Raw genomic sequence first — 16,298 nt, 5'->3', positions numbered from 1 at the left:
ACTTGATTAGTAAATTAAGGCAGCAGAAACAGAATGTATATTTATATGTGTCTTATCCTGGCTTCATAATATGCTGGTATACTAGATGAATATGGGATGTAGTCCACTTTTACAATTAGCGCTGAGTTATTTTTGCAGCGGGAGCTGATCTGCTACATAACTCTGGTGCAGGAGGCTATGGAGAAACAGAACTGCACTGGTTATCTGGTGCAAACGTAAATGAAAGCAGACAGGAACCTCAAACTAAATATTTCATGTAATATGCAGCGTGCTCAAAGACGCAGCTATCGTAACAAAATGTGTATCACCGTTCTAATAATCTGTGACTACACTGTGTCTACGTATATGTACATGTTACTTGTTGTGTCTGTACTGTGGCCCATCGGATTTAAAATCAAGCAGTGACTCTGAGGTTCAAGTGCCAGCTGTCAGACATGCTATATGTCTGCTCTGGATACATCTTGTAGACATTAGCTGCAGGTGTTCCTGCCAGAAGAAAGAAGCTCCCATTTGTTAGCGTGCACAGATGTTAGAAGGGTGAGAGACTGTGTGTGTGTGTGTGCAGGTGTGTAAAGCCCGTCTCTAAAGAGAAGTGATACAGAGGGAGTGTGGTTTGCACATGCTTGGCACTCGGATGCAGGTCAACAGTTTAAGCTCCAGTTCGTAGCATGTTCTTACATTAAAGGCGCGCACACGCGACAGAGACATACGGCACAGCTACAGCCCGCCCTCACTGCTATCCCCCTGGGTGGCTGTGCTCCTGCTGCCGGGCATTAAGATGTAGCGTGTGTGCTTTTGTGTGTTGATTCGTCTGCCCTCCAACCAAGGACACAAGTAGAGAAACAGCAGCTGACCTACAAAGTGACAGTGACTGAGCTGTAGCTTGGTCGAGAGGAGAGGGTTGTCCACAGTCTGACAGTGTGCTGGGAAATCCCCTTCACAGCACTTTCAAGTGATTTTGGAGCAGCAGCCACAGAGAGGTTTACACACTCAAACACAAAGAGAGAGAGGAGAGGAAGGGAACCACTTTGCTACTCCTTCCTACAGTCGGGCTTATGTGTCCTCTATTCAAAACATCCTAATAAGTTTCTCAGTAGACTGGAAGAGGAGAGTGTTGGAATCTGGAATACTAATTTCCAGCATTCCTCACTCAAGTAGGCATGTTTTGAGCCAAACACACGGAAGATTCAAGTAAATGTAAACAAAAGTAAACAAGAAGCGGCTTAAAAGAAGAAAATGCAGCGCTTCTCTGGTCTGCTCTTGGGTGGTCTGCCTTAACGAACAGCACTAAACAGCCTTCTCTGTGTGTGCCCATGTGTGCGGGGAATATGGGATGTCTCTGTTTGAATTGAGTGTATACTGCATATGAGTGAATATTTGTTTGTGCGAATGTTTATTTGCCTCTTGTGTGCTTCCTTTGAGTGCATCCTGTTTGCATCAGTGTGAGCAGTGTGAGCACGCTTCCGACAAACTGGCTAGAGTGTGGCTTTGTGTTTATGTGTCCTGTTTACCAAGCATATATAAACGTGTGTGTGTGTGTGTGTGTGGAGTAAGTGAGCAAGAGTGTTACCTTCAGCTTGGGTGGCCACTTTGAGCGCTGCAGAGCTCTCGCCCTGGCCGTTGCTATTGTGGGCCACAACCCTGAAGCGATATTTGGTGTCTGGCATGAGGTTCTGGATGGTGACCTGCATCTCCCCTGGACGACTGGTATTCACGACTCGCTCCCTGATAGGGGGGGGTGGGGGTGGGTCGCACGCAGACAGGTAACAGAACAGTTAATCATTCTGACCTTAAATTACCCAGAAGGTTTTGTTTAATGCTGGTTTGCAAGAAACAAAGTGAAGTGGCATTTAGAGCACCTAATATCTTGGTGCCAAACACATGTGCATAATAATGGCATCCAACTTTTTGAAGAAATCCTTATTGAGTTCACTCTTCCTATCAATGAGATAGGGAGTGTCCTCCAAAACTGAATGGTGTTTTTTTCTTGTATATTTTATATATTCCTGTATATTTTCTTGTTATTGAGATGCCCAGATATGTAATTTTCACATAAGTTATTTTAAATGGTAGAGATGCAAGCCACTCACTGCTTTCAAATTTGATGGGCAATACTTACTTTTTCCCCAGTTGATCCCTTAACCGCCAAAGGTGCCAAAATTAGTCAATAACGGAGAGAGTTGCTGGGATGGAGGTTTGGGGTTTTGTTATGTATAGTAAAATGTCATCAGCATAGAGCAATATAGTATTAGAGGTATATGCTGTGTCATAACCATGTATATCAGCGTGAGTGCGAATTGTCCGTGCCAGGGGTTCCAGAGCAAGAGTGAACAGTAATGGACTAAGAACACATCCCTGTCGTGTCCCTCTGCTGAGCTTAAACTGAGTGGATAATGTTTGGTTTGTAAGGATTCTTGTCCTAATTGAAATTTCTCTAAGACAGCAAAGAGATGGGGCCACTCAACATGATCAAATGCCTTTTCGGCATCTAAGCTAAGTATAAGTAGGTCCTGTTGCGCCTTAGAGGAGTAAATTATATTAAATAGACGTCTTAGATTGTTAAAGGAGCTCCTATCTGGTATAAAGCCTGTTTGATCTGAATGTACCAGTTTATCTATTACCATACCGAGTCTACTCGCTAGTATTTTAGCCAGGATTTTTTTGATCCGAATTTAATAAAGAGATAGGTCTATATGATCCCACTTCCTCCAAGACTACCGTTTTTTTGGGAGTACAGTAATAACTGCTTTATTCAATGTTGGTGGTAAGGTGCCCACATTGTATGCATGGTTGTACAGTTTAAATAGATATGGAGCAAGTTTGATCTTGAGCTGTTTGTAAAATTCATTCCCTAACCCATCTGGGCCTGGACTCTTACCATCTTTACCATTTTATAATACACAATAGATTTAGTAATTTCTTTAGTTGTAATTTTGGCATTCAGGATCTTGCGATCCACCTGATCCAACACAGGGAGGTCACATCAGTGTCTTTCTTTTAATGTGTAAAAGGCTCAATTAGATTTTATATGTATATTATCTTTTGGCTGAGACTTTAAATTTTCTTTTCCTGTATTTCTTGGAGGCACTTTGTAACATTGGCTTTGATAATGAAGTTGATTAATACAGGACTTCCTAGTCTTAAAAATAAGTGTCATTATTAGTAAGCCTCATTATTTTTTTTAATCCATTAGTTGGCATCCATTAACTTCCCAAAAAAACCCAAACCCTCCATTCTGAAAACTTTCAATTTAAATGCGTTTTCCATCAAAATAATCCTTTTTGTACCTTAGAGTGGCTGAGATGCCACTTACCCACAGCTACTCTCCCTCTGCATCTGCACGTCCCTCTTCATCACATGCTCTCTATGTGGAAGGAGTCCCAGTGGCCTTTCCACACTGCCACATCATTCTTTTGTTTAGTTTTTTATTTTTTTTTTAAGTGGGAATGGAAAATATAAAATCCGCAGTAACGGGAGCAGCTTTAAAATAAAACAAAACATCTTGATGGATTAACATTCGGAGGTATTCATTGCACTAACTTTATCTTCATGCAACTCCTTTACTCTGCTCCATATGCACGTCTGTATCACTGCTCCACACACAAAAACAGAGAGCAGAGGAGAGAAAGAAACTAGAGCAGAAACTGGCATGATTGCTAAATTAATGCTGGCACTGGTCTATAAACTAACCAGCTCACCTGTTGGCAGCAGGACCGGGAGACCTAGTTTACAACCTCGCTGAGTTATCGGTACGCTCCACGTATTTGCAGATTCTGTATATTAAAGGTTTGCTTTTGCTTACCGTCATGTTACAGAGAAGACATAAAAAAGAAGACTTGTGGAAAATCCTCTCAGCTTCTTAAATTTTATTTTCAGTCAGTAAATCCTCAGCCTGTGAAGCTGGGAGAAATTTACCACAGAACTATTTGGGGGGGGAAGCGAGCATGGTATTTGAACATTTGTTTTTGGGGTTTTTTGGGGTTTATATTTGTTTAAGAAGGAGGTTTTGCTTTAAGTGACTGAACTTCTTGAATCAGATATTTCAGTGGTCTGAGTGTGTGTACTTGAGCAATGTGCTGATGCCAGCAGTCGTGTGCGTGTATTAGTACCCCCTCCAGGAAAGTGTGCGTTCTACCTGCTCGTGCCCTCCTGGCTGTAGAAAATGGAGTAGGTCAACTCGTCCCCATGCGGCTCGGCTGGTTGACGCCAGGTCAGCTTGATGAAGCGAGTGGACACCAGCGAAGCCACGACGTCTCGGGGGGCCGAGGAGGTAGGCCCTGCTGGACTGCCTACACCTCTGGAGCCTGGTGTTACATGGTCAGTAGTGTTAGGAGTCAGTGAAGGGGGAGGGAAAGAGGGCAGGGCTACGACTTTGGGTTGGGAGGGGGTAGGGAGGGAGGGATGGTGGGATGAGAGCAAGGGAGACCGGGAGGGAGACAGCCGTAGCATGTCGGGGTCGGGTGGGAGAAATATTGTGCAGAGGTGCCCAAAAGGAGCAGGTTGAGGAGAGGAGTTGAAATGGAAATGAAAGTGGAACGAAAGAAAGGGAGGAAACAAAAAAAAGAAAAAACAAAATAACAACAACGTAACAAAAAAAAAAAAAAGACTCTTGGTGTGACAAGGAACCACAATACAACACTTCTACTACACTCACAAAGCTGACAAAGAGGGAGGGACTACACATGCAGATCTACACACACCTGTCTAATGCAAGGGCAGTGGGAGCAGAACATAGTGTCACACACTTAACGTTCACCATCAGTGGCTTTCCTGCCAATCATTGGCATTAAAATGAATGATTGGACTGCATTTCTGCAAGGAGAGACACTTTGTCGTGACAGGGACAAAGTCGTCTCGTGGCCATCTGACTTTTATTTTACAGTAAAACAGCTTCGGACTAACCCAACCCCCCCTCTCACTTTAGCTTCTCATAACTAACGATGCTGCTGAAGCACTTCTGTCGTCGCATTCCACAGCCAAGCCACAGAAATGTTTGTGATTTCATTTCGAGTGCGTGTGTGTGTTTTTCTTTTTTCCTCCTCCTTTTCGGAGGAACAATCTGCGGTCGGACCTCGTGAGATCTGCTTTCCATTTGCCTGGCAAGCAGGCGAAACAAAACCATACGGAAAGAATGTTAGTCCGTATGACATTTCCATTTGTTTGCAGGTCGGGGGGAAACGGACTGGACGGCAAGGCTGAAAATATAGGAAAGGCGCATGGCAAGTGCTGTGCTCAAACGGTGTGTTATTACCGGAGAAATTGCGATGGAATGGAAAGCGGCTGCTGGCATATTTATCTGTCACAGCATGTGGACTAACCGCTAATTTGGCTTTCAGAATTTGTTTACGTATCAAAGAGTTCACCGACTTCTGTGATCATATAAAAGCCAACATATGATATAGAAGATTCTGACCCACCCCCAAAGAAAAATGACACTGTTTGTATACACTTTCTGTATATAAACACTCAAGAAACTTTAGCTTCAACTCCGTATTTATGGGCTCTGTGTATACCGAGTAATGCTCTAAAGAACTGCTGTTGAATTTGTAGCATGCTCCAGTACTTTGGATGGGAAATAAACAGATTGTCAGGCTCAATTTTAGCTTGTTTACATCTACACTCAATAAAAAAAAAAAGAAAAAAAAAAAAAGGTACTGTTGCCCAAATTTGGATATCTGTCTATGAAATCCAAACTCTCGTTAAAGTCACAGACATCAGCACGACACCTTGTGTAGGATATGTGGAGGGCCGCTTCTTGCACATTTCAGGAATGTTTTTTTTTTTATTCATTCTCATCTGAAAAGATGGATTTAGGTCAGCTGAGTGATGAGGCCTTGCCTTACCCTACAAAAATCCAGTATTGTTTGAACTCCAGTGGCCAGCCAAAACTATTTTACACCATTTAGAAAAACACTGGCTGCCTTTTCCCTGCGATTAGGGTTCTTGTTCTAAAAGTGGTGAAGAAAACCCCCCAAAAAACAACCCAGCCGTCTCTCAATCTTCACCAAGCAAAGGTAATGACAGCCTCAAACAAGCTTAAAGCTGAAAGTCAGCACTTCAGCCTCAACGCCACGGTTTCATTTCAAATCCTGTTTGCTGGAGTAGTGCCAGCAACAATGAAAAACACATTATCATCCTAATACTTTCTGACTGCAGTGTAAATGACCAGATGCTGAATAATTATCCCCATTTATAAAGGGTCTTGCACACGCACAAGCATCAGAATTACCGCCACCTAACTCGAACCAGGTTCACCGAATCACCAAAGGCTCAGTTTCTTAATAGGGAAGCGCTTCCTGAATTCCAAAAATCTGAACGCAGTAGAGTACAACCCAGAAACACAGCGCAAGTAGGAACTCCCGGCAAATACTGTGAATGGAACGACTCATTGTTGACATATTTCAAAAAGTTTTAACCTCAGAATATTCTATGAACAAGATACAATTCAGCTGGAAGATGAGATAAAGACAACATCCACAGGAAATTAGTAATTCTGCTTCCAGATTCAGGTTGTATAAAAGTAAAGTCCTGCAGGCAATAATCTATGAGTCCCTTGAGTCTGTAGAATTAATTTATTGAGATGAATACAATGGAATTAACAATTTAGAGATTTTAATGTGCATACTAATTTTGCCATATCTTCAGGAAAGAAGGATTAAAAGCTTGGAAAGCAAAAGATATGCTACTCTTTCATAGTAACCAGAAGGGCCCTGCTTGATAACCTCACGCTGTGCTCCAGCTCACATATTAAATATGAAATATTACTATTATTCCAACACACATATGGTTATATAGCAATGAAATATGCCTTTAAAGGCCTTCTCCTTTCCCTCAAATGATAACTGTTTGAAAGAACTTCAAAAGCAAAGTCGGATAGCAACATTTGCTTCACATTAGTCAGTTTTGCTTTGAACCCTGTTGAGCCACAACTTCTTGATTAAAACAGAAGAATAAGTCACAAGAGAATATGAGTTCAGCTTTAAGAAATGCATATCTGGACCTTGTTTTATTTCTTTTCCTTTTTTTTTTTTTAACTCAACTTTATTAACCTTAACTAGTTGTTGGCTGGTTGTTGATGTCTGCAGAAAATGAGGAAAACGGGCTTTTAATAGGTCTAAGATTGTCTCCTAAGATGACACAGGAAACAGGTCACTGCCTTTGCACTCTGCTCAACGCCATAATTCTTTTAGCGAGCGAATTTGTCCATCAGTACTCTTGCCCAGTGTGGACTTCGAGGTTATCTCAGTTTGAAGCACAAACAGAATCAAGACCACCTCACAGATCAGACAAGGGCGAGGAAATAAAATCATTACGAGCGGCTTCCATCTTCATACACCGTGTCCGCCGTAGGTAATTGACATGCTGGGCAGTTTTCGGTGTCCTTCTGACAATCTCTCTTGTACATGTGTGCCTGGGATTGTTACAGTAAGAAGGTGTCAGCCTCCCACTGCTATTGCCGAGCTCTATTCATAGCTGATTAATAGTGTCATTAGTCTCCGTGCCAGAGGTAATGAATTACTGGCATTAAGGCTTAACGAGGAAGGTTACTTTAGATCTGCATAATAATCTGGGTAACCCAGGCAAAAAAACCCAACTGGGACAAAGACATGCTTAACGGGTCGTCTTAGCGTTCAATGGAAGCAAAACACGTTTCAGAAATAAAGAAATGGAGCGGTGTGAAAGTTCTGACTAAAGGCTCATAACTTTTATCTTGTGCTGCCAACATCATAATCCCTGTGAGCGTCGCTGGGCAAAGCTGCATTTCCATCAAACTGGTCCGAGTTCACCGATAAGAGAGCCAGCCTAACTCACCGGCTCAGCCTTACACACCTCTACCGAGAGAACGGAAACCTAATGAATGTCTGCAGGAAGCACACACAGCACTGTAACTACAGATAGCCTTTTCAGAAGGAATTCAGCAAGCCACACCAGGCTCTTGCAAAATGGATTTTCTCAGGCCTGGTTTCCATGTCTAATGTAGTTCGGTAATGACGACGGCGTAAGACACTGATGTAGCACAGTGCTAATGGTCCATTACTGAGTCACTACTTTCATCTGGCCAAGAAAAGAAGAAGAACAATGTACTCAAAAAGCATAGTCGAGAGTCTTCAGAACAGCATCACAAAGAAGACAGTCAATTAAAACTGCCAGTCATCAGTTCCACATCACCCTCCACCCCCCTTCTCTCTCTCTCTCTCCCTTCATGTCCCGTCCCTATCTACACTACACTGCCATTTTCAATAAAGAAATGAAAGCCAAAGTAAATAAAAATGACAGCCTTTGTCATGTTTTATGCAAACACGGAGTAGTCGCATTATGATAAAACCGAACAGCCTATCTGTAGGCCCGAAGGTTATTACAAAGAACTAGAAGAAATTTCCGCTGAACAAAGACAAAAACAATCCGTGGAGACATTAATTCTCTGAAATGTAAAAGGAACTGTAAGTAAGAACAGAGCAACTGCAAACTGGATCACTCTTATTGGTTCTCTAGTAAATGTAGCCACAAAAAAAAAGAAGAAGAAGAATCGTTTTTCTTTCCTGGTGACAACTGTGGCTGTTTTTTGTTTTAAATAAATTCTGCTCTCCCTTCACTCTCTTTAAAGAAAAGACAGGAAAGATGAGCAAGCCTGACAGCTCATGACATTTGAGCAGCTCCTTAACGCACCGACAAAGGAAAGAGTCAGAAGGAGAAGACAAATGTTTCAAGAGAGACGTGAGAGGGGAGGAGGGAAATGAGCGAGAGCGAGGAAAAGTCTGACCAAGCATTCTTTTTTTTGGAGTCCCCTCGGTTCCTTTCAATTACCCTGTCGACAACAATAACAAACTCCATTTTTAAAAAAGATTTTCTTGCTTTACAAGCAATACAGCAATAAATGAAAACCAATGACACAAACAATAAAAATACGAGACACTCATCAGCGAAGAAAAGAATAAAAGAGAGAAAATAATAACAAGCCAGCCTGCCCACTACAGGGACACCCGTAGTTAGGAATATAATCTTTGTCTTGGGACCTTTCTTGCACTTGTATCCTGACACCTTATCACTAGCCAAGGGGGACGTGACAGAGATTCAGTATTGGATTGCTGAAGGGTGGAGTGTATTGGTAACTGCACGCATTCCCTCTAATCAGAAACAGTCGAGATTAAAGCGTAGCTCGAATCTCAGGAAAAAGACTGACTCACTGACATAATTCAGAAAGGAAAAAGTCTCAAACTTATTCTGTTAAAAAAAAAATCTCAAACAGCATCGCCTCCACATTCCTCTCCCTTTTCCTCCACCGCTTTCTAGGGCATGTTCACTCCCATCCAGCACTTTTCCCAGGAAATAAAGAAGTCTCACCAATTAAAAGACACATATACCAATCTCAAAAAACATATGCACATGTGTACAGAGGGGACACATCAAAGTCAGGCAAATAAGAAAGCCATGACGCTAACAGAGAGAAGTTCGAGGCCCAAAATTATGAACCCCCCCCCTTAAAAAATAGCCTCGATAAGTGGAGAGAACACAGACCATGAGTGCTGTTTTGAAGCATTTGCAGTGGGTCGCAGATGTATTTACGTCTCTGCTCTCTTCCCAAACGCTCCTGTGGTGCAGGAGACAGAGTGGGATGCGACAGGACCCATCTGACAGATCCATGGGACACCTGGATGCCCTGTGGTGATGTACTAAATGCTTTAATAGGACAGAGGCGTTCGGTCTCTTTATCAGGCGGCTGAAATCTTGGAAGGGCCTCTGTGTGTTTCCAGTTTATCCACTGGAAAATCTGCCTCTTTGAATCCCTGCAGAGATTTCCTTTTTAAATGGCAACGTTTGTTCAATTTTGCATTTATCTCACTTTTCTCGTCCCGAGTCAACATTGTGCAGAGTCCCTGCAGGTTTTTCGCAAACATGTAGGAGATATCCTATGAGGCACGCTTTTGGATGGTATGCCTGTGTTTGCATCCCCTCTTGGCCTTCTGGTGCACTAACAATTTAGATTTTAAACAAAGTAGAGTGACAATCCCCGCTCGAGAGTGTGGAAGGCTAAATACTCTCCACCCTACAGAGACAGACACACCCAGAGGGTCCTACAACGTCAAAGAAAGCAAACGCCGCTATTTGGAAATGATGGCTGTAATTGACTGGGGGCAGGTATATCGATGAGTAGTCACTCGCTGTGTGCATGCAACACACGTTCATTGAGTCACTGGTGAGTTAATCTGGGTGTGATTGCTTTGTTCCCCTGAACACCTCGCTTTAGCACACACTCACAGAAACACGAAGGAACATGAGGCTAAAATCTGCTCGCCCAGACTCCGCATGCAAATGAAGACGTGCAGCTATGGTATACAGCACAACACTCCACCTTCCACGCTTCAAATCTGCGTCACATGTATCGCGTGCGCCACATGCTGGATGAGAGCGGGGACGAGAGGTCTCCTGGGCTCGCCTTTCAAGCAGATCAAAAACAGCCAGGGATGCTGCCGCGGATCTCCAGAGCATTTTACCACCGATGCCCACGACGGGAAACGGGCTTTCTTTCTGCACTGCGCGCCTTTGTTTTTTATTACCTCTGAGGTACACAAACACAATACAACCTCTCCGAGGGAACAGAGAGAGCCCTGGAATAAAGTAATTGATTTCCAGGAAAGCTCTACGTTATGGCTCGTTTGTGTGTGTGTATACACAGCAGCAGCAGCATTTCATGTATAAAGCGAGTAGAGCTGAACAACCAAAGAAAGGCCTGAAAAGGTCAAATGGGATGTTGGGAGAAGTGAGAGCAGCTGCACCCCCCTGTCTTTGGAGATTCACTAACAAACAGGCCCGCTAATTAGACTCCCACCAATAAAGACGCCTCCCTCGGACAGGCCCAGCAAGAAGCAGCTATGCACTTACGCTAGTGAGCAGTGGGGTGTCCATAACCCACTGTGACGTTACTCACTATTCTACTTTTAGCTTATGGAAACTGGGAGGCTCAGCTGAGTGAGGAGGTTGGGGGGGCTGTGGAGGCTAACAGGAAAAATACGAGCTCCGGCTTTGGTGGCGCCGCTCACAGAGGTCAGCCGCCTGCCGCTAAAGGAAGGGTGTGAAGGGAAAGTGATGTTTTCGTCTCATTCGGTACTTTCAATTACTGCACCCAGAGGACTGTCCACGTCCAAAAACATCAGATCGACATCCTGGATGAGTGTGTGTGTTGGAGGTGGACGGTGTTATATCGTAGATAAGGGCAGGTGTTGGTGAAAACCAGCCCTCACGCGGGCAGTCGAGCCTCAAGCTGGCTTCGATAACAAGACTGACCTTCAAAAAAACCCCAAACAAAACCTGAGCTGACGCAAGTACACGAAAGCTATTTTAATCCCTTTTTTTTACTTTCTCGTGCAAAACAAGAGGAAAATAGGCACCCATAACATTCTGCAGTTAGCACTGAGGCGTCAGAGCATTTATAAATGAGGCAAAGCTTTCACCACGCTTGAGTAAATACAACCCATAGAAAAGTTCAGCCTGTGCTGAGAGCGCCCCAGCCTGTAAATACACACACACACGTGCCAAACGCCATCCCTGAGAGACACAACCACAACACAAACACTTACTTTGCCATCAGCACCCGCACAAACAGCAATTTGGTGGAGGCTGATTTCAGCTCTTCACAATCAATTTAGGTAACAATCCCTCTGATCAGCTTCCTACAGCATCCGGTGGGGAAACGCATTCACTAATCACTATCACTAACGTGGTGTGCGTCTGTGTGTGCCAAAACAGATTTTGTGCGCTCGTGTATGTGTGTGTTTATCTGCGTGTTTTTCAGTTTAGGACACTGTGTGCACATTTAAAGACTTTATCCCCAAATTTGAATTTCAATGCACCTCGCTATGAGGCAGAATTTAGAAATTTACATAATATTAATATTCTCTGTCCCTTAATTTGTTTTGAGATTGCTTTTCTATAATCGCAAGAATTTATAAATAAAACTACAACACCGTTAATAAAACAACAATATTATCATATTTGCTTAATCGACCAGTAACACTGTGTGTAACGATAAGGTAGTTCTAAAGCACATGCAGCGTCTAAGCAGCAGCTACGTGTGCTGCATGTGAAATTCGGCTGGTGGAAAACAGGTAAATTTGGTGTTTACTGATGTTTTCATGTGGGAAAAGAACTAGTTTTCTTTCCCCTCCCCCCTCTTTTCCCTAGGCAATTTCATCCTCCAGATACACTTTATTAGCTTATGCTTTGTGGCAACAACAGTCCAAATTTCATAAAGCGCCAACAAACGAAGTCGCTTGTGCGTCTTGTAGGAACAAAAGGAAGTCGAGGAAAAGCAAGTTGGAGTAGTGATCAGAGGCTAGGTTTAACAAACTGCTATGAAGGAGTCTATGTTGATCAGTCGGTGAAACATATTTAGTTTGCGCCTGTGGCCATACGGTGAGGCCGGGGCCGACCGTTTGTGTACATGCATGTACATCCCGGCATTACATGATATGCTCAGCAGTCACACTTTCACACCGGTGCCTGGTGTTCAGGCTGCACTTACGATGCAGGCCGTGCCAACTGAAAACACAGCGCATCGCTCTGCGCCGAGCTGACACATTCACATGCTCACAGTGTTGCACGTTCGCTCCTGCTGGCCTGGCCGTGACCCTGCTAGCAGATGATGGAGCACACCGTATTCCCTGAAGTAGGCCCGAGCTTTTATTCAGTGCTGCTGGAGTCTGGCTGGAGGGAAGGGTCTTTTAGCAGCCTATTCTCATTCCTTGATTTGAACAGGGAATAAGGGTGGTGCTCCGGTGCCGATGTAGTGGAAGGATCGTCCGCCTGTGGCTTCGGTGTTACAAATGTGTTTAAGGGGAGGGTTTTTTCCCCTCCCCTGCTGTGCCTCCTCAAACTCGACATTTGTAGTGTAATCATAATATGTTTACGTTCTATATCACATTAGTTTTCTTCCTTTGCTACTAGCGCGAGCTGTTACTGCAGTGCACTACACTGCCAGCAGTATTGGTACATTAGGGACCTCCTTTTTTTTTTTTATGTATTGCTTGTCATCTTTCTCTCTGCCTTTAATTCAATATAAATTCAAGTACCTCTCGATTTGTATTAAACAACAATGCAGCTTCAGCATCAAGAGATTTGTGCATAAAACCCTTCCTGTGTGCACATCTGTACAACAACGGATCTAGGCTGCTGTGTTCCTCTCCATCTCTCATGTGCATCAGTGCTCTGTGAGGAAACAATGACTCCTTATGCTAAAGCGGTACAGCCTCAATAACACGAGAGTCTGCTTGTGTTACAAACTGCTGTAAAAATCAACTTCTCTCAGAGCTCTTTAGAACATGAGGTGGAAGAATTTGGGGCATTCTCTGCTTTGTGTTGTTCGCACAGTAAACAGCATTGCCTCTGGCTACTAAGTCTGTCCTAAACAGCTTTCTTGGACTATTCTGTGCTTAGTATACACTCAGCAGAGTCTAACAACTTTGCTTTATGGATAGTTTTTTTTGTGCTGCAGTTGTTTAATGTCAACGATGTTCTTATTAACATTAAAACAATTAAAGTTTGATTTATGGTTTGTTTTGTTTTCCAAAGGGAGAAGGTGTTGGAGGCATTTTCTGTTCTCCACTCTTACACATTCAGTTCATCGCTGTATAAAATTGGGGAGAGATGGGTAAACATCTCCCGTGGAGTCTACAGATGCATCCTGGGGTGGCGGATGAGCTGAAACAGCTGGGAGCTGTGCACATCTGGCGCAGTAGCGCTGACATGTCAGAGGGAGATTTTGGAAATTCTGCACCTTTAATTCAGACTGCATTTTCGGTATTTGACATGAGGAGAGTGAGGCATGGCGCGAGCCTCCATGACGCCATAGTGCAGCTCCAGCTCCCTGCCTGAGCTAGCCTGCAGGTTTAGTTAGACAGAAAGTCTCACGTTAGTCCCAATTTGTTCAGAAGCAGCGTTAAACTTCCACTTCCTTCCAAATGATGCAAACTGACTTTTTTTTTAAAGGACTAAGCATCCTTGCCTCATTAAAAAAGGATGAGACTCACCAACAGCTCTACAAATGTCTCTTTACTGTGAACCCTCCTCCCTAACTGATATTTACTAATGAAGCTGCAGTGAGAATGACTCTATATCTGCTCAGGTATCTCATTGGGCCCTTCATGTAGCCATCATCACTGCAACTTAGGGGACACCCCCACATGTCAGCGTAGCATGACAACAAGTCTGTTGCCTGCACTCATAAGTACAGAGTGATGGAGGGAGAGGAAGCTCAGGGGACACAGCGAGCACTCAGGCATCGATGACGCATCGCCATCTCTCAATGGGGGTCTGCTACCCCTGATCAGAGGGGAGGCAGGACTCTTCTGTTGGCTGCCACAGGTCTACGGCAGGGGGAGGGGAGACTAATGGCTGCAGTGTCAGATAAAGGATGAAGGTGAAGGAAACGCTGAAAGGAACCAAGGCCTGTTTAAGCTCTGAATTTAACAAAAGCTTGAATAAACACATTTGCATCAGGAATAGAGTGTCATCCTCCTTTCATCATAACACGACCTGAAACACGGCTAGGAGTGCTAGCCTACAGGAGAAAGGATGTAAAATTCATGGAGCCGTCTTGCACAGCACTGCACAGCGACTGATGTTTTTAAACTGTGTAACCTGAAGTGTGTGACTGTGTAACCCCCTCCTCCCCCATTCATTTGTATGAAATTCACTTGTAACAGTTGCACCTCAAACAAGATGAGCTCTCAGAGCTTGGTGCATCCAAACAAGCTTTCAGGCTCTCCAGTGAAGTACTTGATTTGGTCACTAGGAGGCAAAATGTCAAAACATTATTCATGTGAGCTGAGGGGAACAGAGAAGAGACAGAGGGACAGAGAAAAGTCATGAAAGAGTATTTCGAGATTGAAGCCGGCAGGGCATGTGGAAGGATCAAATGTGAGTATTCGCATGCAAATGGGGGCGCAGCTCGAATTTATGCAAACTTCAAAACAAGCTAAAGATATGAACTGAAGGGCAAACAGCAGAGGAGAACATCTACTTCTTTTGTTTGCTAGCGCTGAGTGTAGATCTCTCTGCATTTTACACATGAAGTTGCAATTTTTGACAAGTGGGGATCTACTTAGACAAGCTAAAGATCCCAATCTGCAAAAAGCAAACAAACAAAAAACCCTAAATGTCTCTTTCATCCACAAATCTAATTCAAAACTTGAAAATAAAATATACGGTCCTCCCTGCATCGGCGAAAACTACACAAAAAGCAACTACATTGTGAAACTTGGACTAGTTTAAACTTCAATCACAGTCTTTTTGTATGGTACGCGCAAAGATGGCAATCGCATAAACAACTGCTTTGTCTAGGAATTCTACTTCAAAGTTAAAAACAGCAAAAAAACATGAGCCATTTCCCCTCCCAGCTCTAAGTGCCACCCACTGCAGTTATCGCACATCAACACTCAACTCATAAACTAATAATGTGTTTGAAAAGGGCTGGAAACTGTCAATAGATGGTTTGAGATGATAATTCCTCAAAGGGCACATCCTCTGCAGCGGACCAGTCGCTCCCCATGCGACAGTAAGATATAATTGTGGACGGCAAATATCAAAAATGCCAGGATAGAGTCATCACGCAATCATTAGTGGATGTATTTTTATAATTTGTGAGGAAAGCACGGGCCAGTCTGCCGGGAATTTGATAAAACCCTCAGCACTTGTTGACTCACACACTTAGTGAGAACATTTTGTGATTAGATCAGTCATTTCTTATCTAGTTACTGTACTGTGATCTGGATTTAATGTAATAAACCTCAGGAAACTTACAATTAGGAGGGGGTGGGAGAAAACAAACAACACTGGTACACATATGCAGACTTGTTAATTATTTTGTGAGGATGTAGTTTGTGAGGAGGCAAACAATTTCGCCGTAGCTTTATTTTCGCTGACAGTGCGTAATGACTCTGACGAGCACAGCTACTTAGAGCTTCCAGCGCCTCCAGAAAACAACAAGTCTGAATGTGGCAGCTTTACAAGGGACATTAAGAGCCACTTACTCAGACTGCATTACTCCGTGCAATTAGGTCCCCTCGAGTTCCATTTTTGGTATTTCAGCTCCAGTTGAACCACATCTGTTTGCAACTAGTTGACCTATATTGCACACGACTGTGGAATGTGCACAAAATTGGTTTAGGACTGCAGGCTGAGGTCCCGATTTTTGACCAAACCTCTGCAACTTTCAAAGCTTTTACCTAGCAAGGTGAAAATCTGTTTAAAAAGCTTCTCTTTGTTTATGCAGCATGCACACAAACCCGCTCGCTGTAAACTAC

General features: G+C 43.5%; 1 protein-coding gene across 11 annotated transcripts in view; it reads right to left on the bottom strand.

Annotated features, from left to right (window-relative positions):
• The window catches only part of neo1a (neogenin 1a), a 157,065-nt gene that overhangs the window by 31,434 nt on the left and 109,333 nt on the right, over window positions 1–16,298 (bottom strand). For 8 of the 11 annotated variants that reach the window (XM_085406209.1, XM_085406286.1, XM_085406214.1 and 5 more), the window contains exons 8-9: window positions 4,136–4,370; window positions 1,571–1,725 (exon numbers count right to left, since the gene is read on the bottom strand). In XM_085406209.1, the coding sequence (XP_085262335.1) occupies window positions 1,571–1,725; window positions 4,136–4,370 (390 nt within the window). The remainder of the gene's footprint in view (window positions 1–1,570; window positions 1,726–4,135; window positions 4,371–16,298) is intronic. The other 3 variants (XM_085406258.1, XM_085406267.1, XM_085406295.1) reach the window with 1 other exon arrangement.

Source organism: Rhamphochromis longiceps, linkage group LG1, assembly GCF_057381845.1.
Source record: "Rhamphochromis longiceps isolate RC_006_pf linkage group LG1, R_longiceps_female_GT1.1, whole genome shotgun sequence".
NCBI classification, from domain to species: Eukaryota; Metazoa; Chordata; class Actinopteri; order Cichliformes; family Cichlidae; genus Rhamphochromis; species Rhamphochromis longiceps.
This window is presented reverse-complemented; position numbering and strand designations above follow the sequence as displayed.